The sequence below is a fragment of the Sapajus apella genome, unplaced genomic scaffold (genome assembly GCF_009761245.1).
Source record: "Sapajus apella isolate SASKATOON/1434 unplaced genomic scaffold, GSC_monkey_1.0 scaffold228, whole genome shotgun sequence".
Lineage (NCBI taxonomy): Eukaryota > Metazoa > Chordata > Mammalia > Primates > Cebidae > Sapajus > Sapajus apella.
In genome coordinates this window covers 99,618-121,976 of record NW_022437168.1, presented here as the reverse complement: position 1 = coordinate 121,976, position 22,359 = coordinate 99,618, and the positions used below count along the sequence as shown (strand labels likewise).

General features: G+C 49.4%; 2 protein-coding genes and 3 non-coding genes across 7 annotated transcripts; 4 read left to right on the top strand and 1 right to left on the bottom strand.

The window, feature by feature from the left end:
• Positions 1–318: 318 nt before the first annotated feature.
• On the top strand, positions 319–6,595 carry RACK1 (receptor for activated C kinase 1). Its single transcript, XM_032271292.1, has 8 exons — positions 319–826; positions 2,336–2,507; positions 3,023–3,170; positions 3,820–3,915; positions 4,236–4,346; positions 5,008–5,148; positions 5,533–5,643; positions 6,474–6,595. The coding sequence occupies exons 1-8, from the start codon at positions 718–720 to the stop codon at positions 6,537–6,539; spliced, it is 954 nt and encodes a 317-aa protein (XP_032127183.1). The 5' UTR covers positions 319–717; the 3' UTR covers positions 6,540–6,595.
• Positions 1,110–1,177, top strand: LOC116544726. Its single transcript, XR_004266011.1, has one exon. It is a non-coding gene; the product is annotated as a small nucleolar RNA SNORD95 (small nucleolar RNA).
• Positions 2,782–2,860, top strand: LOC116544725. The gene has a single exon (XR_004266010.1). It is a non-coding gene; the product is annotated as a small nucleolar RNA SNORD96 family (small nucleolar RNA).
• Positions 6,596–8,012: 1,417 nt separating the features above from the next.
• TRIM41 (tripartite motif containing 41) lies at positions 8,013–20,428 on the bottom strand. Of its 3 annotated transcripts, XM_032271290.1 has the most exons (7): positions 18,874–20,392; positions 13,299–13,394; positions 10,911–11,141; positions 10,367–10,389; positions 10,039–10,166; positions 9,455–9,630; positions 8,548–8,873 (listed from the first exon to the last, which is right to left on the bottom strand). In XM_032271290.1, exons 1-7 carry the CDS (start codon positions 19,681–19,683, stop codon positions 8,724–8,726), a joined length of 1,614 nt encoding a protein of 537 aa, XP_032127181.1. In that variant the 5' UTR covers positions 19,684–20,392; the 3' UTR covers positions 8,548–8,723. The 3 variants fall into 3 exon arrangements, with proteins under 3 accessions (XP_032127179.1, XP_032127181.1, XP_032127180.1); XM_032271288.1 differs by having other exon boundaries at positions 8,013–9,630; XM_032271289.1 differs by lacking the exon at positions 13,299–13,394 and having other exon boundaries at positions 8,548–9,630; positions 18,874–20,428.
• A 1,508-nt stretch (positions 20,429–21,936) lies between these two features.
• Positions 21,937–22,009, top strand: TRNAK-CUU. Its single transcript has one exon. It is a non-coding gene; the product is annotated as a tRNA-Lys (tRNA).
• The last annotated feature ends 350 nt before the right edge of the window (positions 22,010–22,359 follow it).

Sequence of the window (22,359 nt, the reverse complement as noted above, 5' to 3'; positions counted from 1 at the left end):
TGGCAAAGATTAAGGGCATGAGCCACCATGCCCGCCCCAGACCAATTTTTAGTTCATCCAGAGTAACCCTCTCCTGCCTTAGTCCAGCCTGGACTAGGACTTAGTGTGCATCAGAACAAAATCTTCTTGGGAGAACAGCTCTTGCGGGAGCACAGTTTTAAAGTTTGTTTAGTTAATTTTTAAAACTTTAATACTATACTTTTTAAATTGCCTATCGCTACCCACGAGGGTGAACTCAAAATTAAGCTCACCCGGGGTGAGCTCGCCACCTCCCCGCACCAAGTGGAACAGGCGGAGCTCGCGCATGCCACACAGGGGCGGGGAAGCCACTAGGCGGTCCTCATGGGAATGCGCCGTACACATAACCTCTTTCCCTTCACATTCTACACATCCTTAAGAAGCTGTTTTAAACACTTAAGTGTGCTTGTTTCAGAATGTATTTGTACAGCGCTTCCAGATTATGTTGTACGGAAGAGGGGACTGTGATGCCGTGCAATTCCCCTTTGCCTTTTTCACTACAGGGCGCCGCCATCTTGAACAGAGGCGTATCAAAGGGCTCGCCATTTTGTGTGGTCGGGCGGGTATTTCCGGTTCCGGCGGGCGTCGGCTCGCTCTCTTTCACTGCAAGGCGGCGGCGGGAGTAGCTGTGGTGCTGGCTTCTCTGAGCCATCTAGTGCCATCCTCGTCGGTGCAGCGGCACACGCGCTCTCCGCCGCCATGACTGAGCAGATGACCCTTCGTGGCACTCTCAAGGGCCACAACGGCTGGGTAACACAGATCGCTACTACTCCTCAGTTCCCGGACATGATCCTATCCGCCTCTCGAGGTACGGACTAAGGTAGCTTGCAGGACCGGAGATTGCAGGGTGGGGGATTCGGCGTGTCGCGTGACAGCCCAGTTGCGCGCGAGTTGGCGGGGACTGGCAGACTTTTCTGTCCCAGTGTGAGTTGGGGGTTGCGGACCGGAGCCTAGGCCTCAGCCCGGGCGAATCACTTTGCAGATGGGGACCTAATCAGCTCGTAGCTGCTAGGAGGGCTGGAGAGTTGGGAACTTTTAAAATATGTTTTGCCTTCCCTTTCCTAATATGGCCAGGGGTCTACGGGCTGGGCGGGGCGGTGATGATTCCAACATGCCATCTGAGTGTCGGTGCTGAAATCCAGAGGCTGTTTCTGAGCTGCCGCCCGGCCCCAAGGCTCTTGGGGAGACGGATGGACTCCAGAAGACCTCGTGGCTCAAGTCTCGGCCTACCCTTTCTCCCCTGGTTCTCCACGTCCCATTCCTGTGTGCCTGACTGCATTTAGACGCTTCTTATTCATTCTGTTTGCTTCTACACTATTAAGAATTGTCTGACCCTTGAATCATGCCTGTCTGTTAATCGTAAAATTTGTTGAGTGGAACAGATTTCAGTAAAAGCATCCAATCCTGTAGCGCTTAAAGTGGCTTTTCCAGCATTAATTACTACATTTCTGTCGTCTCTCAGAGGTAGGCATAGGAGGCCCTCAGCTACTCAATAGCCACAGACTGCTGTGCATTCGGTTGCAGAAAAGACCCTTCTCAGGAAAGGGTGTCTACAATTTCTGGCACCTGGATTAAGTTCTCAGGATACAGGCCGAGGCGGGTGGATCACTTGAAGTCAGGAGTTCGAGACCAGCCTGGCCAACCCTGTCTGTAGTTTTTAAGAAAAAAATAGCGGGGCATGCTGGCGGGCACCTGTGTGATCCCAGCTACGGAGGCTGAGGCAGGAGAATCGCTTGAACCCAGGAGGTGGAGGTTGTGAGCCGAGATCACTGCACTCTAACCTGGGCACAGAAAAAAAGCCGGGTGAGGTGGCTCACACCTGTAATCCCAGCACTTTGGGAGGCTGAGGTGGATGGATTGCCCGAGGTCAGGAGTTTGAGACCAACCTAGCCAACATAGTGAAACCCTGTCTCTACTAAAAATACAAAAAGTTAGTGGGGTGTGGTGGCGGGTGCCTGTAATCCCAGCTGCTAGGGAAGCTGAGGCAGGAGAATTGCTTCAACCTGGGAGGCGGAGGTTGCAGTAAGCCGGGATCCTGAATCATGCCATTGCACTCCAGCCTGGGCAACAACAGTGAAACTTTATCCAAAAAAAAAAGTTATTAGGTACAGTTTAGCTCTACCTGCGTTTTTAGTGTGGAATAGAGCCACTCAATCCTGGCCTAGTAACTGGTCTTGTAGCCTGCTGTTCCCATCCCTCCTTAAGTGTCCTTAGTTGTTGTTAACCCACTGATGACCGTGACACTTAGTGAATTATCCAGTGTGTTAAGAAACGGGCTGCAGGTTCCTCACTGGTTTTTCTGTTTTACCTCCTTTAGACAAGACCATCATCATGTGGAAACTGACCAGGGATGAAACCAACTATGGAATTCCACAGCGTGCTCTTCGAGGTCACTCCCACTTTGTTAGTGATGTGGTTATCTCCTCAGATGGCCAGTTTGCCCTCTCAGGCTCCTGGGATGGAACCCTGCGCCTCTGGGATCTCACAACGCAAGTAGCTGCTCACTTACCTCCGGGGCATTGGGAAAAATCTGGGCAGAAATGAGGTGGATACCATTGGCTGGTTTTCCAGGGGAGATCCAGTCCATTTGGGAACTGGAAAGCAGAGCACACCTACAAAAGATGTTTGGCCTCCCTCACTCATTACTCAGCGTTGCTGAGGAGTGCGGTTGAACGTTGTTGCCAGGGGAAACAGTTTTGAGTAGACGACAGTTTGAACATGTTTTGCCTTGAAAGCTCAGCTAATTGGCAGATGGAATTAGAGGGTCCTGGTGATGACAGACGACATTGTCAGCCAATCCCTATGGGGGAGTGAGGACATGTCCTGCAATTCTGAAGGGATTCTCTGTCATATATTCATTCAAGGGCTTAGTGTGATGAGAGCCATGTCCAGGGTTGTGTGAATGATGCAATGAGATAGAGACAAGGCCTAGGATAGGAAATCAGTCTGACTATTGAATGAGAATATTTGCTAAGTCTGAGAATGACAAAGTCCTCCTTCTCAGGGGCACCACCACGAGGCGATTTGTGGGCCATACCAAGGATGTGCTGAGTGTGGCCTTCTCCTCTGACAACCGGCAGATTGTCTCTGGATCTCGAGATAAAACCATCAAGCTATGGAATACCCTGGGTGTGTGCAAATACACTGTCCAGGTAAAGTGAGAGCATGTGTGTAAGGTTCCCTCCCACCCTTGTCTGGGCTGGGCTCGTGCCTGTAATCGTGACTCTTTGGTGGTCTAAGATGGAAGGTTTGCTTGAGGACAGGAGAGCAGCCTGGTGAACATACTGAGAGCCCCCCATCTCTGAATTTTGTGTTTACTTTTGTTTTTTGTTGTTCTGAGGCGGAGTTTCACTTGTTGCCCAGGCTGGGGTGCAATGGCACAATCTTGGCTCACTGCAGCCTCCACCTCCTGGGTTCAAACAATCCCCTGCCTCAGCCTCCCAAGTAGCCGGGATTATAGGTGCCTGCCACCACACCCAGCTAATTCTTGTCTTTTTGGTAGAGAGGGTTTCACCATGTTGGCCAGGTGGGTTTGGAACTCCTGACCTCAGGTGTTCCACCTGCCTTAGCCTCCCCAAGTGCTGGGATTACAGGCGTTGAGCCACTGCACCCAGCCCCCATCTCTAAATTTAAAAAAAATTTTTAAAAAAACGTCTTGTCTAGAATCTAAAGGGATTCTGTTGAGCTTAAAGGTTCTTGTTGTGGGTTTTTGAAAGGTGCTGTCAGCCATCATCCTGCTGGAGGGTCTAGCATTTCACAGGATTGGACTGTTTCCCCTTATTTCCTTTTCATCCACTGTAGGATGAGAGCCACTCAGAGTGGGTGTCGTGTGTCCGCTTCTCGCCCAACAGCAGCAACCCTATCATTGTCTCCTGTGGCTGGGATAAGCTGGTCAAGGTGAGCTTCGAGCCAAAGCAGGGGCTTTACCAGTCAGGGTGTGCTCCCGGGTGGTCATAGGCTCCAACTCCTGTGTAAAGCTTTACAGATTCCCTCAGTTGACTTTTTCTCTTGTTACATGATCTGAAGCAGCTAATTGATGTCCTTTATAAGTCCGGACACAGCACTGGATATGTGTCATAATGTAACTTTAAGTGGCCAGGATGTTACTGAATGATAAATGGCTATTGTATCCAGGAATGCCAAGCCCTTTTTTGTTGGGCCTGACCCTGGCTGATCCAGAGCTAGGATGTTCACCTGTCAATGTCATATTTATGCAGGTATGGAACCTGGCTAACTGCAAGCTGAAGACCAACCACATTGGCCACACAGGCTATCTGAACACAGTGACTGTCTCTCCAGATGGATCCCTCTGTGCTTCTGGAGGCAAGGTATTTGGGGGCTAGGGGTCTCCTATTCAGTGAAAGACAGTGTCATGGAAGGAGCACTCAACCAGCATCTCTACCATAAAATGACAAACATTAGCCAAGATGGTTTTAGGATAACAAGATGATGACAATCTGAGAATATGCTTCCAAAGATTACTATTCAGCAAATGACAGTTAAGGCATACTGTCTAGAAGAAAAAGTTGGGTTGTTTTTTAGAGATGGAATTTTGCACTTTTTGCCCATTCTGGAGTGCAATGGTACGTTCTTGGCTCACCGCAACCTCTGCTTCCTGGGTTCAAGCAATTCTCCTGCTTCAGCCTCCCAAAGTGCTGGGATTAACAGGCATGAGCCACTGTGCCCGGCTGAAAAAGATAATTTTCTATGAAGTTGGTTTCTTAAAGCAATTGGTGAGATTGAGATCCTAGTTTTCAGAAATGATTACAGTGTTTATGTAAATTGGGAGGGTTTTTATTGATACGGTTGGTAAGGTGTTGCGTTAAAGGAAAGGCTTATAGAAATAAATTGGTACTTGAGTCATTAGCTTTCAAGAAACCTGGGGTAATGGAAGACAGGTAAGAACTGATTCTGATGGACTCTTGAGATGGGCAGGATTAACATCTGGAAGAGGTCACAGTGTCCTGATTAACCTACCTGTTTGCCCAGGATGGCCAGGCCATGTTATGGGATCTCAACGAAGGCAAGCACCTTTACACCCTAGATGGTGGGGACATCATCAACGCCCTATGCTTCAGCCCTAACCGCTACTGGCTCTGTGCTGCCACAGGCCCCAGCATCAAGATTTGGGTAAGTGTGGATTACAGCTGACTGAGTACCTGGCTACACTCTCTAAGCCCTGACAATGTTTAGGTTACTATATATGCCATCTGACTCCCATGTGGCGGCTAAGCTTACTCAACATCCATAGATGACATCTGGATAACTCTGTTGTGGAGTGCTGTCCTGTACATTTTAGGATGTTTAACAGCATTTCTAGCATCTACTAGATGCCAGTAGCAAACCACCCTTCCACTAATGGCAACTAAAACTGCATCTAGGCATTGATAACATGGACCCTAGGGGGCAAAATCATCCCTTTATAACTTGAAAATCTTGAGTTATAAAGAGGCTTTTAAGAGGGGAGTCCGTCATTGGTAAAAGTGTTAAGGGTGCTTTTGCCTTGTTCCCCAGGATTTAGAGGGGAAGATCATTGTAGACGAACTGAAGCAGGAAGTTATCAGCACCAGCAGCAAGGCAGAACCACCCCAGTGCACCTCCCTGGCCTGGTCTGCTGATGGCCAGGTAAGTGGGTCTGTCCTCTCAGGTAACTTGGCCAACGACTTTTCTCCCTCATTCTGTTAGTGTATCTAGTCTGTCAAACACAAGAGCAGTGTCTTTGGCATTAAGTGAAATGACAGCATAAGCATAATGCCCTAATTTGCCATGCCAGTGAGTATGTTTCTGCATCAGAGGGAAGATTGAGCTGGAGGGCAGTGACTATCAGCTTTCAGTTAATATCTTGATTAATCTGACCAGTTTTGAAATGTCTAAATCCTTATCACCAGCTGTTTCTTCCTCAAGGAATACATAACCACTTTTATAATCTGACTGTTAAAAAGAGAGGGTTTTTTTTTTTTCTTTTTGAGACAGAGTCTCACTTTCTTGCCAGGCTGGAGTGCAGTGGCATGATCCCAGCACATTGCAACCTCCATCTCCCAGGTTCAAGCAGTTCTCCTGCCTCAGCTTCCTGAGTAGTTGGGACTACAGGCGTGCACCACCACGCCCAGCTGATTTTTGTATTTTTTAGTAGAGGTGGGGCTTCACCACGTTGGCCAGGATGGTCTTCATCTCTTGACCTTGTGATCTGCTCGCCTTGGCCTCCCAAAGTGCTGAGATTACAGGCGTTAGCCACTGTGCCCGGCCAAGAGGGGGGTTTCTTATAGTCACCCCAGCATGGTGGCACATGCCTTTGCGAGGCTGGGGTGGGAGGATCACTTGAACTGCAGGGGCTCAAGGTAAGCCAGGACTTCACCACTGCACTGGAGCCTGGACAATGGAGCAAGACCCTCTCAAAAAAGCCACTTGTGCTTATGATGCCAACCTGACCTGTCATTGTCATTTCTCCCCTGCAGACTCTGTTTGCTGGCTACACAGACAACCTGGTGCGAGTGTGGCAGGTGACCATCGGCACCCGCTAGAAGTTTGTGGAACAGCTTTACAAATTAAAGGAAAAAACTGGCTTTTTTGACTTTTAGAAGGTGTTTTTTGGCTTTATCCTATCTATATTGCTTACGCAGGAAGTTTGCACTAGCAAGTTGGACACAAGGTATGGACTAAGTAAACAAGGCTTTGAAGGGGAAGGGGAGCTAAGTTCTCAGGATTGGGGTAGCATAAGGTGGGATATTTATGAGAAATCACAGCATTTTCCCTGAACCTAAACCCCATCAGGGTACTACCTATCAGGTGCAGATCATCAGGGCCTACCTTCAACCTGGGGAACCTTGAGAGAAAGGACTGATTATTTCAAGGTGGTTGCAGTCAATTTTTAGGAAAAGCAGACTCCTCACGTCCAACCCGATGCATAAGAATGCAACAAAGATGAATCCTCATTGCTCTAAAGACTTGAATATAATTCAGAAAACTTCTTAAGCTTGGCCTAGCAGTCTCTATCAACTTGGTCTTTGAGGAAAATCAAGAGGGTTTTTGTTGTGGGGTTTTTTTTGGCTGTTTTGTTTTTTTTTTTTGAGACGAGGTTTGCTCTGTTGCCTAAGCTGGAGTGCAGTGGCATGATCTCAGCTCAGTACAGCCTCCTGAGTAGCTGGGGTTACAGGCGCACGTAACCACACCAGCTAACTTGTATATTTTTCAGTAGAGATGAGGTTTTGCCATGTTGGCCAGGCTGGTCCAGAACTTCCAGCCTCAAGTGATCTTGCCATCTTAGACTCCCAAAGGGCTGGGATTATAGGCATGAGCCACCACGCCCATCTGGGTTTTTAATTCTTACCAGAAAAACCTGCAGACTGATCACAACTTATTTATTCCTCATAATTACAGGTTAAAAGTTTTGGGGTGGTCAGAAAGCATTCATAAACATAACCATAAAGTTGGTCCTACTAAACATTTCTAGTGCTGCTATAACCTGGCCCTCAAGAGGATAGATGTCTTGTGAAAGGCCAGAAGTCAGCTGTTAGACTACAATTAATTAGCTTCAGATAGAAAACTCAGGGATGGAATGGCTCAAAATACGGCTGAGACCCCACTGCCCTTGAAGTTTTCTCTGCAGTTGTGTGATGGCTACCCAACTGAAAGCCCACTTCACCCTTCACTCCCTACTGCCCTCAATCTATAGTGGTGGTGAGGCATTTCTGGCTTCGGTTTTTATGTTTGTGTATGTGTGTGCATGTATGTGTGTACTGTTCCCAAGACTTGGGCTTGTTAACTAGGTATAGAGATTCTTAGGGGGAACCTCAGTCCTACAGCTTCCAAGTAATGGTAGGGAAGAAGTTGCAAACATCTTGAAATGTTAGTAAATTAGATAGGATATTAAAATGGGGAGCAGGGTCTATCCCTGTTCATAGGTGATAACAGATGCAAAACATGCCTTTGTTCTGTGGCTTCTTGTTGGTGGGGTAGGGAAGGAAGAAATCCTCAGTCATATCCTCATCTAAAGGAGAGAAGCAAATAAACATTTTATTTCCATAGCACCCCTTCCCTTTTCCAAAAGAACATGAGTTCACCTCAGCCATCAAAGCAGAGGGCAAAAGCTGATAAGTGACAAGGCAAGGGGTTACTAGAAAAATAGATTATACCCAAGATTCTCCTCTTGGGGACCCAGACCCCTGTCTTCAGGCTTCCCCTCAGGGCTTGCCAAATGGAGGGAATGAAAGACATGGAAAGGGACTGGAAGAACAGCCAGGTCTGTTGAACAAAGGGGAAAGGAGCCTGGCACTGAACAGACTTGGGTGGGGGGTGAGGTGGCATAAGCTTTGTTCCTCAATTGAGTGCTGGAGAAGGAAAAGGGGAAGAAATAATTTATTGGGCGATGTAATGGTGCGTGGTTTCAATCATGGCGACCATTCCAGATCTCTCTCAAGTGAAGCTAAATTCTGGCCGGTCTATGGAGGTAGAAATTGAGGATGGAAGGAAAGTTTAGAATCCCTCCTCCCCAGAATAGACATTTATTACCCAGCTCTACCCTTTGGCCCAGTCTGCCTCCCCAAATGGCTTCCAAATCCCTCAGCTGAAATTTGCATCAGAAAATGGAACTGGAATGGGGACGTTGTCTCGCCCAAACCCTCCAGCCTCACAACTGATGTACAGGTTGAAGAGCATGGATGAGGAAAAGGAAGTTAAGGAATGAAATTGCAATTTCCCCTCATCCCCTACTCAAATTCAGGTCCCAGGGCTGGGCTAGGCAGACAGGGAGAGACGACCAGGCAGCTGTTCTCGTTACCAGGGACCCATGCAGACCTGGTGAACAGACAGTAGGTGAGAGAAGGCTGAGCTGGAGGCCAGGAGGGTTCTTTAGGCTCCTAGAGGTAGAAGCAGGGGCCTGGGGTTAAGGGGGAGTGGGAAGCAACGCTAAACAGTGGGAAGAGCCTTTGAGCCCTCCAACTTATGGGCCACCCTCCTCCACCACCCGCCCCCCAAGTGCTGACCAGAGGGGCCCCTGCGGGTGGCAGGATGATCAAGGGCAGAGCTTGATGCGGGTGCCCTTGGAGAGCACCCGGAAGAAAGGAAAGACACGCTCGCCCAGGAATGCAGCCGAAAAGGTGTGCACATGGGCTAGAGTCTCTGCGTTGTAGAAGCCCAGGCGCCCAGCTTCATAGTCCAAGTACACGCCAAAGCGCCGTGGTTTCTCACTGGGGCTCAGCAACGTCTGTTCTGTTGAGCTCTGGGCCTGGTAGCGTTTGCCATTGGTGCCCACACACCACACTTCCCGCTGGAGCAGGGGCTGCTGGGGTAGGTGGAGCCGGCGACGGCGATGGTGATGGCGCGAGGAACTGGCATCCCCGCTGCCCATGGAGGACCCCCCAGGGCCAACCTTTTCCTTATGATGGGTTGATTCACGGGCAGCGCCCACCGCCCAGCCCCGCCGCCCGCCCACCTCTACCTCCCAGTAGTGCCGGCCAGAGCGGAAGCCCTGGGCCCCCAGTACGCAGCAGTCAGCTGAGAAGCGCTTGGGATGGTCAGCAACCTCCTGCCGCCGCTCTGCCAGGCGGACCCCCCGGCGATCAGGGGACAGCATCAGGGCCGGGTGAGCCGTGTCAGGGTCCAGCGTCAGGTCCACTTGGGAGCGGGGGAGGACAAATATGCCAGAGCTAGAACCACTGTTCCCCTATCAGCAGCCAACTCCACAGATTCAGCCTTTCCTGCCGCCGCCTCTTTCAATCCAACTCCCCACACCATTCCAGAGGCCAGCCTCAGATTCCAACAGGTTCCATCTTGCTCCTCTTGTTCTCAGGATACCTGACAGGTCTTCCCCTAGCCCCAGCTCTTGCCACTCCACCCCACCCCCACCCACCAGGCCTGCCTGGACTAGGACTACCTGCTCATGGCTTGAAACCTCAACCTCTGAGGTTATATCCTGCTCCATCTCAACCCCCACAATTTCCCTGGGGCTCAACTTCCCTCAGGACCCAGTCTAGGGTCTACGAAGGGAAAGGCAAAGGAAGGTCGTGGAGGTGACCTCCCTACCTCTCGCAGCCTGACAGAACATCCGGCTCATTTTCCTCACGATGGCGTCTGTCAAGAAGTCATGGCTATGGGGTTGGCATGGGTCAGGGGACCAGACCTCTGGGGGCTGCAGCTGTACCTCTTCACACCTGGAGGAAGGGGACCGGGCAGGGGGTGGGACTATGATATTCCCAGAGGGAAGAACAAAAGCGGAGGGGAAGGAGAGGAGGGTCCAGGAGGTAGAAACTCGGGTCCTAGGGAAGGAAGGAGAGGAAAGGGATACCCGAGAGAGGCAGGGACAGAGAACCAGATTCCACTGGGTCACAAAGGGTAAAGAGTGGGAACACACCTATTGAAAGTCTCCTTGATGTCCTGGGAATAAGAGAAACAAAAAGAGGGACAGGGAGAAAGAAAGAAAGAAAGAGTGTCAGCTGCATAGGGACAGCTTTCTCCAATCTCTAGCCAGAGACAACCTGAGCAGGAAGGGAGAAGCAGCACCCTCATGGTCTCAATAAACACACATCATTTCAACCACCCCATGCCTCACCATACCTAACTCGTCTCTTCCTGCTGTGAGCCCAGGAATACTGTCCTTTCCATAATATGACTTGTTCACCTTTTTTGAGAAGTCATTGTCAAAAATTCTTTCCTCAACTGTCATTTAAATATCTCTCCTACGACCAAATCTTTATGCTTTTCACTGGGTATGATCATCACACGTACCACAATCGACGTTAACTCTATCTCTAGCTTTAAAAAATGTTTTTGGTCTTCAGGTTAAATCATTGTGGGTTCCTCCCAGTGAGAGGCAGCAGCTCTAGACAGGCGTTTGGTAAGCACTGCCTGACAGCCAACAAAAAATGCTAGGGAAACAAGGAGGGGACAGTGCTTACCTGGAGCAGCCGGAGACCCCCCTGCTGGCTCCGCTCCTGGGCCTCAGCCAGCAGGCGGCTGAGCTGGGCGGCCTGCTCTGCAAGGCGACTGGCTGTGGCTCCCGCACGTCCCAGCTGGGCTTCATGCATCTCTCGGAGACGCCGTTCCAGCCCTGCCTGCTCTTCAGCCAGAAACCGTGTCAGCCGCCCAAACTCTGAGGCCACTGCTGCTAGCTCTGACTTCATCTGGCTCTGGAATGGTGCAAAGGGGATGGTAGATACCACCTCAACACATAGGAAGATAACTTCCAGTTTTACAACTACCACTTCTCACTGCAAGGCAAAAGAGCTCTATACTCCCCAGGTCGAAGAAAGTCCTAAAAAGAGGTTTATCTCCTACCAGCCTTACTTCTCAGCCTTACCAGATACCACCCCCTTATTACCAGCACACTGGTCCCAAACTCACCAACCTCTGCCTGGAACACTCCTCTCCACGTAGTCTAACTAACTTGACTCATCGTTCAGGTCCAACCTTAAATAGTCCAAGAGAAGCCTTCCCTCTTCTCTAGATCTAAATCGGGACCATCCCCACAAATATCACTATATTTCTTTGTGGCACACATAATACTGAAATGTTGGGCCGGGAGCAGTGGCTCATGCCTGTAATCCCAGCACTTTGGAAGACCAAGGCGGGCAGATCATGAGGTCAGGAGATTGAGACCATCCTGGCTAACACAGTGAAACCCTGTCTCTACTAAAAATACAAAAAATTAGCTGAGTGTGGTGGCATGCACCTGTAGTGCTAGCTTAGCTACTCAGGAGGCCGAGGCAGGAGAATCGCTTGAGCTTGGGAGAAGGAGGTTGCAGTGAGCTGAGATTATGCTGCCACCACTGCACTCCAGCCTGGGCGACAAAGCAAAACTGACACATGCACACACGCGCGCGCGCGCACACACACACACATTGTACTGTGTTTACAATGACATATCCTTTAACTCCTTTCCCCCACTGTACCATAAGCTCTCACTGGCAGGGACTAGGAATGTCTTTAGTTTGCCAAAGTGTCCTCAGACCCTGACATAGCACCAACCAGAGTAGGCACTTGGTAAAAAAATTTTTAAATGAATAAAAGAATTCAGGAATCAAGACATGAAGTTAGGGTCCTGACTCTACCATTAAACACAGTGACTTTAAGAAAGTCACCCAAAAGCCCTAGATCAAGACTCTGAAAAACTTTCTGTAAAGGTCCAGATAGTAAATATTTATGCTTTGTGGGCTAAGAGGCAAAAATCAAGGATATAATGTAGATACCTAATATCCTGTAAAAGAAAAATCTCCTGCCCAGTCCCACCCCATTTGCCAAGAATGGGCAATGCTGGGTGGTGCGCATACTTTTCACCCAGTTACCATCAGCTGGAGACACTGTAACAGGCCAGAGTAGGGTCCTAACTGACCAGATGCGTGAGGGGAACAGCCGCCATGGTCAGTTTCACTCTACCCAGAGGCACACAAATCCTGTTACCTCTATACCCAGGAAAGCCCAAAAGTATCAACTTGGGCAGCTGGCCAGAAGCAGGATGACGTCCTACTCCCAGACGGATTCTAACATTCAGTGCCTAGCAGCTGCCAGCAGCAGAGTCCCTAATGTTTAGGTGGCAGTGAGCATGGGCCCTGGACAGTGGCAAGGCCCAGGCACTGGCTGGGAAGGGAGAAGGGAAGAGGGACAGAAGGGGAGGTCTTGGCTTGGTCTATGAAGCTCACAGTGCCAGCCCAGTCCAGCAGGGCCCGCTGGGTTTATGAAAACAGGCCAGGGGTGGTGAATGGAAAAATATCTTAAAAGACTCCTTGGAGAAGGGTGAGCAATAATTTTAAAAAAAAAAAAAAAGAAAGGGAGAGGTGCTGAGAAAACACTGGACTAGGAAATATTCAGTCTCTGCAATGCTAACATACACTAATTCCCGCCCCAGCTGAAACACACTGGCCCCCTCCCGGGACACAGCAAGTGTCCCAGGACAGTGTCAGGTTCATGCTCAGGGCTGCTCTGCCCACTGACTACATTGATCCTGGGGCCGGCAGCTTCTCTGTTGGCTGCCGTGTGGGTTTTGCTCTGCCCTTTTCAAGCTCTGGTGTCTGGGTAGAAAGCCTGTTCTGCAGCCTTGGACCAGGGACCTAGCCCCTTCAATCCAGGCCTCAGTTTTCACTCCATTTTGGAACTCAAGAATGAATATGACTACTGATTCTCTAGGGCCCCCTCTCCTCAGCACCTAGGGAAAGCATCTACCCCTATCCCAGGCGTTGGCTGTCCCCTCCTCAGGGGACCAAGTCACCACTTGAGAGATGGGCAGCACCACCTTCCTTGCCTCAACCACAGACAGTACCCATCAGCCCCTGTCAAGGACATTCACTCACTTTCAGCTCTGTCACTCGCCTCTCCTCCCTGGCCTTCATCTTCTGCACAGCCTCCAGGTGCTTCCTCAGTGGTTCCACGTGCCCCTGCAGTTTGGCCTGAGGAAACAGAAAAGTAGGGGCTGGGAGGGGCACCTGCCCCTTCAGAGCTCACCTCTGCAATCCTCCCTACAGCAAGTTGGGCCTCAAAGCCTGATGCCTACCCACTCAATGAGTGTCAAGTATCATACTCCTTCCTCCACTTTCTTCTTTCAGGTGACAAAAGCCTCCAATACCCTCTGTGCAAGTTTGTAGAGGCCCTGTGTATTCTCTAAGGCTAGGAGCCTCAAAACTAGAGAGCCCCCACCCTCACAGCTGATGGGGAAGTAGCTTGAATCCTACACCAGTCTCTCCATGAGTGCTCTTACTTTTAGTCCCTGCCCCCTTCACAGGCAATCTTCCCCAGACCTTTTCTCTTAAATACTTTTCTAATGATTTTCTGCCTATGCTAAAAACCTTTCCATGGTTCTCTACCAACTTCCAAAACATTGATCCCACGCTTCTAGCCTCACCTCTACACTCAACGCCTTCCACACAGACTCTTGAGAGGTTTGGCCACATAAAATTACTTGTCATTTCCTGAGTACATTTCCATGCTATTCCCTCTGTCTGAGACTGCCTTTCTCCAATTGGCCCAAGATATTCTTCCATTGAAACACAGCTCCCTGAAAATGGCCCTGATCCTCCCCACCCCCAACTTCCCCGTGATCCCAAGAAATATCTAATACATTACTTACCAGGGCTCCAAAAATTGACAGGTGTGCCTCCTCCAGGACACTGTGGAGTCCCTCCCCACACTTTACTTATTTCAATTTCTATACTTCTGCTCATCTGTTTTCTCTCCTGCTCACTTACTTGCTAAATGGGACACAAAACAAAACCCCTCTTCCAAAGGTTGTAACTGTCACAGCCAACTGGCACATGAGCTCTGTGTTTCCACAATTTGTAGTCAAATCTTTTTCTTTAAAGGGCTATTAGCTGGGTCGGGTGCGGTGGCTCACATCTGTAATCCCAGCACTTTGGGAGGCTAAGGCAGGTGGATCACGAAGTCAGGATATCAAGACCATCCTGGCCAACATGGTGAAACCCCATCTCTACTAAAAATATTTTAAAAATTAGCCAGGCATGGTGGCTTACGCCTGTAGTCCCAGCTACTCAGGAAGCTGAGGCAGGAGAAATCCCTTGAACCTGGGAGGCAGAGGTTGCAGTGAGCTGAGATCTCGCCATTGCACTCCAGCCTAGGCGACAGAGCAAGACTCTATCTCAAAAAAATTTAAAACAAAATAAATAAATAAATAAAAAATAAAGAGCTGTTAGCCCAGAATGAGTGGAATAAGTCCTACCTATTTGCTCCTTCCTTTTTTATGTTTTCTACTAGCCTTTCTCTCTCCTTTTCTTTGAGAGAGAATATAGGGTAGGAGAGCCCAAGCCTACACTCCGATCAGGACCAGAGTGAAATGAAGTGATCTCAGGCAAGCCATACTTTCAGTTTCCTCAGCTTCAAATAAGAAGAGAACATACCTCAAGGATAGTACACTTAGTGCAGTGCCTGGCATGTAGCAAAAGACCAATAAATGCTACCTATCTAATATTTGCTACTTGTAGCTTAAGCTGCCAGTGACATCCTGATAATGACCCCTGAACTAAAGAGGTTACCAAGCCAGAGTACAAATGGTAGTTGTTGCACAGAATAAGTGGTTGGAGACAAAATTACAGCAATAATGGAATTAGTTAACTCATAACATGAAAACAGCATAAACTATATAAAATTTGGCCTAACTTTCTACTTCTCTACAGTAGTCAATAATTTCCCCATTCATTCAGAATTTATAATGCTTAAATTTACCACTTAGTGTTTTTTCCTTCTTTTTTTTTTTTTTTTTTTTTTTGAGACAGTCTTGCTGTATTGCCTAGACTGGAGCGCAGCAGTGCCATCTCGGCTCACTGCGACTTCATCTCCGCACACTGCAACTTCCATCTACCGGGTTCAAGAGATTCTCCTGCCTCAGCCTCCCAAGTAGCTTGGATTAAAGGTGCCTGCAACCACATCCGGCTAATTTTTCTATTTTTAGTAGAGACGGGGTTTCACCATGTTGGCCAGGCTGGTCTTGAACTGCCTACCTCTGTCTCCCAAAGTACCAGGATAACAGGCGTGAACCATCGTGCCTGGCCCCTAAATTGTTGCCAAAACCAAAATTCATAAGCACAAATTCAAATAGAGTATTTTTTTTTTTTTTTGAGACAGTCTTGCTGTGCCACCCAGGCTGGAGTGCAGTGGCATGCTCCTGGCTCACTGTAATCTCCGCCTCCTGGGTTCAAGGGATTCTCTTGCCTTAGCCTCCCAAACAGCTGGAATGACAGTGGCACACCACCATGTCTGGCTAATTTTTTATTTTTAGTAGAGACAGGATTTCACCATGTTGGCCAGGCTGGTCTCGAACTCCTGACTTCACGTTACCCACCCTCCTTCACATTACCCACCCTCCTTCACATCCCAAAGTGCTGGGATTACAGGTGTGAGCCACTGCACCCAGCCAGTTTAAGAGAAATTTTTTCCTTTTTCTTTTGAGATGAAGTTTCACTCTTGTTGCCCAGGCTGGAGTGTAACGGCACAATCTCTGCTTACTGCAACGTCAGGCGCCCGGGTTAAGGCAATTCTCCAGCCTCAGCCTCTCAAGTAGCTGGGATTATAGGCATGTGCCACCAAACCTGGCTAATTTTTTATTTTTAGTAGAGATGGGGTTTTTCCACATTGGTCAGGCTGGTCTCGAACTCCTGACTTCAGGTTGTCCTCCTGCCTTGACCTCCCAAAGTGCTGGGATTACAAGCGTGAGCTACCAGACTCAGCCTTTCAAGAGAAGTTTTCAAAAACATTTAACTGTCAGCCAGACACAGTGGCACACACCTATAATGCCAGCACTTTGGGGGACCAAAATGGGAAGACTGCTTGAGGCCAATAGTTCAAGACCAGCCTGAGCAACACAGCGAGACCCTGTCTCTACAAAAATAAAAATAAAAAAAATTAGCTGGGCATGATGGCACATACCTGCAGTCCCAGCTACTACACTACTAATCAGAATCACCTGAGCCCAGAAGGTTAAGGCTGCAGTGAACTATGATCATGCCACTGCACTCCAGCCTGGCCACAGAGTGAAACCCTGTCTCAAAAAAAAAAAAAAAAAAAAAAAAAAGTAACTGTTCAGGAATTATGTTTATATATTATTTGTGTATTATTACCTATTTAGCAAAAAAATATTTCTACAAAACAACACTGTGCCAAACTAATGTTGGTTACTGCATGTACTGCATGTATATATCTGAAAATAAATGACCCACTTGTAAAACAGCCTATTAAGTCAGAAAGGGAATCACTCAAATTAGTTCTATACAATAAAACTATGCATTTACATGTACTCATCATTTAATGTCAGATTAAATATTTAAATATGACCTCCCAAATTGCAGAGCCCAGTAAACAGATCAAGAAAAGAGATTATGACTTTTTTAATTCCTCACCTACTTCAGGACCTAATACGGGATTTTCAGGCAGCTGGCATTCAACAGATTTGGCTAATACAAATTAAAATCCAATTTCAGAAGCTCTTATAGGAGAAGTCCTATAGGGGGAGATGAAAGAGAAAGGGTGGAATACCCATCGATAGTTTGGCCTGGGGTTCCTGTACACACGATGACCACACATGATATGATGGGTATGGTTAATTAGGAACTGAGGAGATATAAAGGAGGACAAAAGGAGCTCACAATCTCTGCTAAAAATGTAGGGCCTAACATGTAGGCAATGTTACCAATGCAGTGATTCCCATGCTAGACTGGGCTTTTTAAAGATATTCTCCTACTCACTGATTGAGAAACTCTAGTGGTAGGACCCACTGTACTTCTGAAAACCTCCCCTAGTAATTCCAACAATCAGGCAGGTTTAACAACAATCATTGTGTGGCCAGGCACAGTGGCTCATGCCTGTAATCCCAGCACTTTGGGAGGCTGAGGCAGGCAGATCACCTGACGTCAGGAGTTCAAGACCAGCCTGCCCAACATGGTGAAACCCCATCTCTACTGAAAAATACAAAAAGCAACCAGGTGTGGTAGCAGGCATCTGTAATCCCAGATACTCAGGAGGCTGAGGCAGGAGAGTCAATTGAGCTCAGGAGGTAGAAGTTGCAGTAAGCAGAGATTATACCACTGCACTTCAGCCTGGGCAACAGAGACTCCGTCTTGAAAAATTAAAAACAAACAATCACTGTGTGAAAGGAACTGTTACTTTTGATGAAGTGATGTAGGTTTGTCTAGCTGTACCACTCAGAGCTGAGACGCCCCAGACACATTACTCTAAATTTGGGGTAACAAAAATAATACCCAAATGAAGTTATAGTAGGAATCAGGAGAAGGTGTAAAAACGTGAGTCATAAAACAAAAAAGCTCTGTGTAGACCACACAGAGGCTACCCTCTCCTTCTCCCGTTCCCACTGCTTCAAACCCATCCAGGCCTTCACTAAGTAGTGCTATCTGTGCTGGCTGCCTTGCAGACAAATCTCCTTTACCTATGTCCAAAGAAGAGTCAGAATGAGAAGTAGGGGACAAGATATTAGCCAAACTAGAATCAAACTCCAAGAAAGTCGCCCATCAGAAAAGTCAAACAACAGACATCCAAATAGTGGTGGCATTTTTAGTATACACCAGGGGAAGGTATGGTAAATAACCAAGTCAATCATTACTAAAGCTCTGTGGCTCTCTGTATAGTACTTAAAACCTCTCTGACTTTGTTTCCCAATCTATAAAATGGGAATGGAAAACCTATCAAACTTACAGTGTTGTTTGGTTTTAATGAGACAGTCCATGACAAGTGCCTAGTACCGTGCCCAGTATACATACAAATGTCCAGTGAATACTAACTATCCATCCTGGAGAAATTAAAGTTCAAAGACACTCAGACACTTAACCAAGATTTGACAGTGAAACTTGCAGAGCCAGGTCTTCTGACCGAAAAGCTCCTCTTTTCTAGTCAGTACGTAAGACTGACACAGAACCAACAAAAGTCCCTGACGGCAGAACCAAGCCATATTGTGGTGCGTGGGGAACCCATTGGGAGGCAAGTGCAGGGTATTTGGGTCTGACACTGAATACTAGCAGTCATCTCTGTATTCTGCTTTTGAGCCTTTCCTTGTTCTTTGAAGCCCCCAGTTCTTTCCATCTCTAAGTGTTTCTGTCAAGGATAGACTTAAGACTCACCCGAAAGAAAACGAGGCTGCTGGTAAAGCCCTAGGGACCTGATTTGGCATCACCTGCTTTGCTGTATTTGAGAAAGCCACCATTCCCTGGTGGTCTTCACTGCATCTGCTTGGTATACAGGATCCTTCTCATTCTAACCTACCCTGGTGGCAGTAAGTGCTTAGATAAGCCAACTCAGCTCACCAGTACCATCAGCGTTTTTGGTGGATGAAGAGATGTTTCCTTTTCCCAGCTCCCCTTACTTCCTTTCTGACCCCACTAAACTCCCATGTTCTCTCTGTACTTCTCTCACCTTATACTCCTGCACCACCTCCTCCAATGGCACCACGCTGTGCTGTTTGTGGCTCCTGGATTCTCGGCACACCACACAGATGGCCTCTTCGTCTACCTCGCAGAAGAGCTTCAGGGCTTCTTGGTGTTTGGGACAGATGCCCTGATCGGTTACACGGCTCCCTCGACCAGGGGTTGGGTGCATCTGCCGAATCACCTGGACCATATTGGCCAGTTGCAGGTTGGGGCGGAAGCTCCGCCGAGGAAAGCTCTTTCGGCATTGGGGGCACGTGAAGCACCTCCGAGGGGCGGGAGGTGGGGGTAGTGGGGTGACGGGGTCTAGCTCCTCTTCTTCATCCTCCTCCAGCACTTCCTCCTCGTCCTCCTCATCCTCCCCTCTAAGGTCCTCCTCCATGTCCCCCAAGTAGTAGTCCAGGTCTTCCTCCTCATCCTCCTCCTCCCACACGTAGTCCATGTTGTCCCAGCTGGACCTGCCCATGCCACTGCTCCAAAACACACCCTCTTCTTCCTCCTCGACCTCCTCCTCCATGTCACCCTCGTAGTCTTCATCCCGCATGGGGGTATCCCACACTGCACCAGCCCCCACAGCCTCCACTTCCTCTTCCTCTCCGTCTTCCTCCTCCTCCTCCCTATCTAACTCATCCCTGTCCTCCTCATCCTCCCCACCCCACAACTGGGTTACACACACTCGGCAGAAGTTGTGCCCGCAGCCGATGGATACGGGGTCCGTGAAGTAATCGAGGCAGATGGCGCACACCGCCTCCTCCTGAAGGGTCTGCACAGGGTTGGGTGTCATGGCAACGGCAGCCATCTTAGTGTCCAGCCAGCCAGTGTAGAGGTGCGGTGGGGGTCGGGGGGGGGTCTTCCCCCACCGACGCCAGGGCGACCCGGCCCCACCCCCAGCCCTCCCCCTCCACACCTTGCTCCAAGAGCAGCCAGAGAGATGTCCTCCAGACAACCCACTCCGCCACAGAGTTTCCTACTCCCGAACGACAACCGCGTCTCAGCGAGGGGAGGGGACGGACCTGGGCGCCACCTTCAAGTCCCTCAGGTGGCTCTGAGTGCAAATCTGTCCCAGTGCTCCCTTGGAGTCCTCATAAACCCCCGCCCCTCCTCACTTCCCGGCCCCGCCCCTAGCTTCCGGCCTCCTTCCAAACACTTCCGGCGTCCTACACCACCCAAGTTCGCAACCCGCTGTCGTGCCACTCCCCCTTTTTCCCCTTGGGGCCCCAGGGCGACAGGAAACGGCGAGGAGACGCTCTAGCCTGCATTCGAGAACAGGGCGGGAGGGCTAGGACGGTGGAGGCCCACGTCTCTGTGGTGCAGGGCCGCGGCGAAAGCAGAGAGAACAGAGGAACCGCCTACCCCCATCCCCGGACGCTGGGGAGAAACTTCGGGGGGCGGAGGGAGCGCTTGGTGGCTGTCTGCTTTCGGTGCTATGACAGCATCGGCCCGGCGCCATCCTACCCACCCAGCACAGCCGACTGCCGCCGGTACTCCCCACGGCCGATGCCGGAAGCGAGGGGGCGGGTCTGCGGAGCGCTCCGAAGTACTCCGGCCCTTCTAGGCAGACGACTTTGTGGTGGAGGACTCAGAGGGTCATCCGGGTCGGACTTGGGGGCGGGGCCTGAGAAAGCGCGGCGAGGGTTGGGCTACAGACGCCCCACCCTTCCAACCGTATTCTGCGTTCCGCATCCACGGTAGAAATTGCTAACCCAACGCTGTCTCATGGTTTAGATGAATTTCCCTAACTGCCCAGCAGTAAAGAAGTGGTGACGAATCATTACATCTACAGTCTCACAGCATCTCTCCAAAAATAGATGATTTGTGCCGTCGAAATAATATTTGATGCTTAGATAGCTCTTTAAATTTTATTTTTTCGAGACAAAGTCTTGCTCTGTCACCCAGGCTGGAATGTAGTGGCACGATCTCGGATCACTGCAACCCCCACCTCCCGGGTTCAAGCGATTCTTCTGCCTCAGCCTCCCAAGTAGCTGGGCTTACAGGCACGTGCCACCACGGCCGATTAATTTTTGTATTCTTAGTAGAGATGGAGGTTTCACCATGTTGGCCAGGCTGGTTTTGAACTTTGTACCTCGTGATCCGCCCACCTCGGCCTCCCAAAGTGCTGGGCTTACAGGCGTGAGCCACCTCACTCGGACGTAAGTTTTATTTTTATAGAGACTGTTGATGTCGGTAGTATACAAATAAATAAATAAATGTTGGCCATGATTTAGGTACAGAATCTCCAGTGAATATCGGACACGGCGTGACGCCAGGGCTGGGCCTGCAGAACTTACTCCGCTCTTGAGGCGGCTCGCGGGAAAACTCCAGGTGGATGTCGTGCTTCCTATGGGGTTGGTCAGGCCTCTGAGGATGTCAGATCAAACGCACCAAAACCACGAACCCTCCTGGGTGAACTATGCTAGGCCATGCCAGGAGCTGTGGACTCTGCTGCAGTAGAAAAGTGCGCCCCAGAACTGGGACACCACCGCTCAGCTGGCCGGGGCACGGGTCCCTGGTCCTGTCCTACAAGGGCGCCGGCCTCGCGCTCTCCCGGCCTTCGCAGCCATGTGTATCTTCAGGACAATGCCTGTATACCAATGATTAAGGTGGTTTCCGTAGTGTAGTGGTTATCACGTTCGCCTCACACGCGGAAAGGTCCCAGGTTCGACATCGGTGGGTAACAGCTGCTTTTTGATCTGGTCAAGAGAACCCCTCTCCCGAGTTGGGCCGCACCTGGAAGGAAGGATATGTGTGTGTTCCAGCTTTTCCGAGGAACACGGACTGAAGCAAAACTGAGGGAAAGCCCTACTCATAGCAGGCCCTTAATAAATGCTCACGACGTATATTCAGGTCTTGCACCTCATCTAATCTCTTGCTTTTCCTTTCTGAAGCCCATGCAGCTACCACAGGTAAAGGAATCAGTAGATTTCACAACCTTGTCTCTGGTACCTAGAACACAGCCAGGCGCGGGGGCTTCTTAGTATTTGTATAGTGGGAACCTACAAATACTGAAGGTGACGTCAGTCTTCCAAGACAAAGGAAGAACATCAACACACCTGCCTGGCTAGCTAAGTCGGTAGAGCATGAGACTCTTAATCTCAGGGTTGTGGGTTTGAGCCCCACGTTGGGTGGAGTGTGTTTTGGAAAGATTAGGGCAAGCTGTGTTACATAAATGCAGCAATGGACGAAGATCTAGTGGGTAGTGGATTCATCAGCAGTGGGTGCTAGAGCTTGGACTTACCCGGTTTGCTGAAGGCCTTGAGAAGAATTCTCACCACCTTTGCACCCTTGCTAACTCTCGATGAGAGGTGGGTACCTGCAAACCGATTCCTGCAGGCCTGCACCTTGACCTATGGTGCATGCATGCTGCTTTGCTGTAGTCCACTCACCCGCGGGCAGCACATATTAGGTACTTTCTCTTTACCAGACGACCAGGGCTGGAGACTTGATGTGGTTTACCGAAACTAGGGTGAGACCACAG

Coding starts and splice junctions, on each gene's coding strand:
- RACK1 (XM_032271292.1), top strand. CDS start 718: ATGACTGAGCAGATGACCCTTCGTGGCACTCTCAAGGGCCACAACGGC. Junction 827..2,335: donor GATCCTATCCGCCTCTCGAG/GTACGGACTAAG, acceptor TACCTCCTTTAG/ACAAGACCATCATCATGTGG. Junction 3,171..3,819: donor TGTGCAAATACACTGTCCAG/GTAAAGTGAGAG, acceptor CATCCACTGTAG/GATGAGAGCCACTCAGAGTG.
- TRIM41 (XM_032271288.1), bottom strand. CDS start 19,683: ATGGCTGCCGTTGCCATGACACCCAACCCTGTGCAGACCCTTCAGGAG. Junction 13,395..18,873: donor AGGTGGTGCAGGAGTATAAG/GTGAGAGAAGTA, acceptor CTGTTTCCTCAG/GCCAAACTGCAGGGGCACGT. Junction 10,167..10,366: donor ATCAAGGAGACTTTCAATAG/GTGTGTTCCCAC, acceptor CCCTTCCTCCAG/GTGTGAAGAGGTACAGCTGC.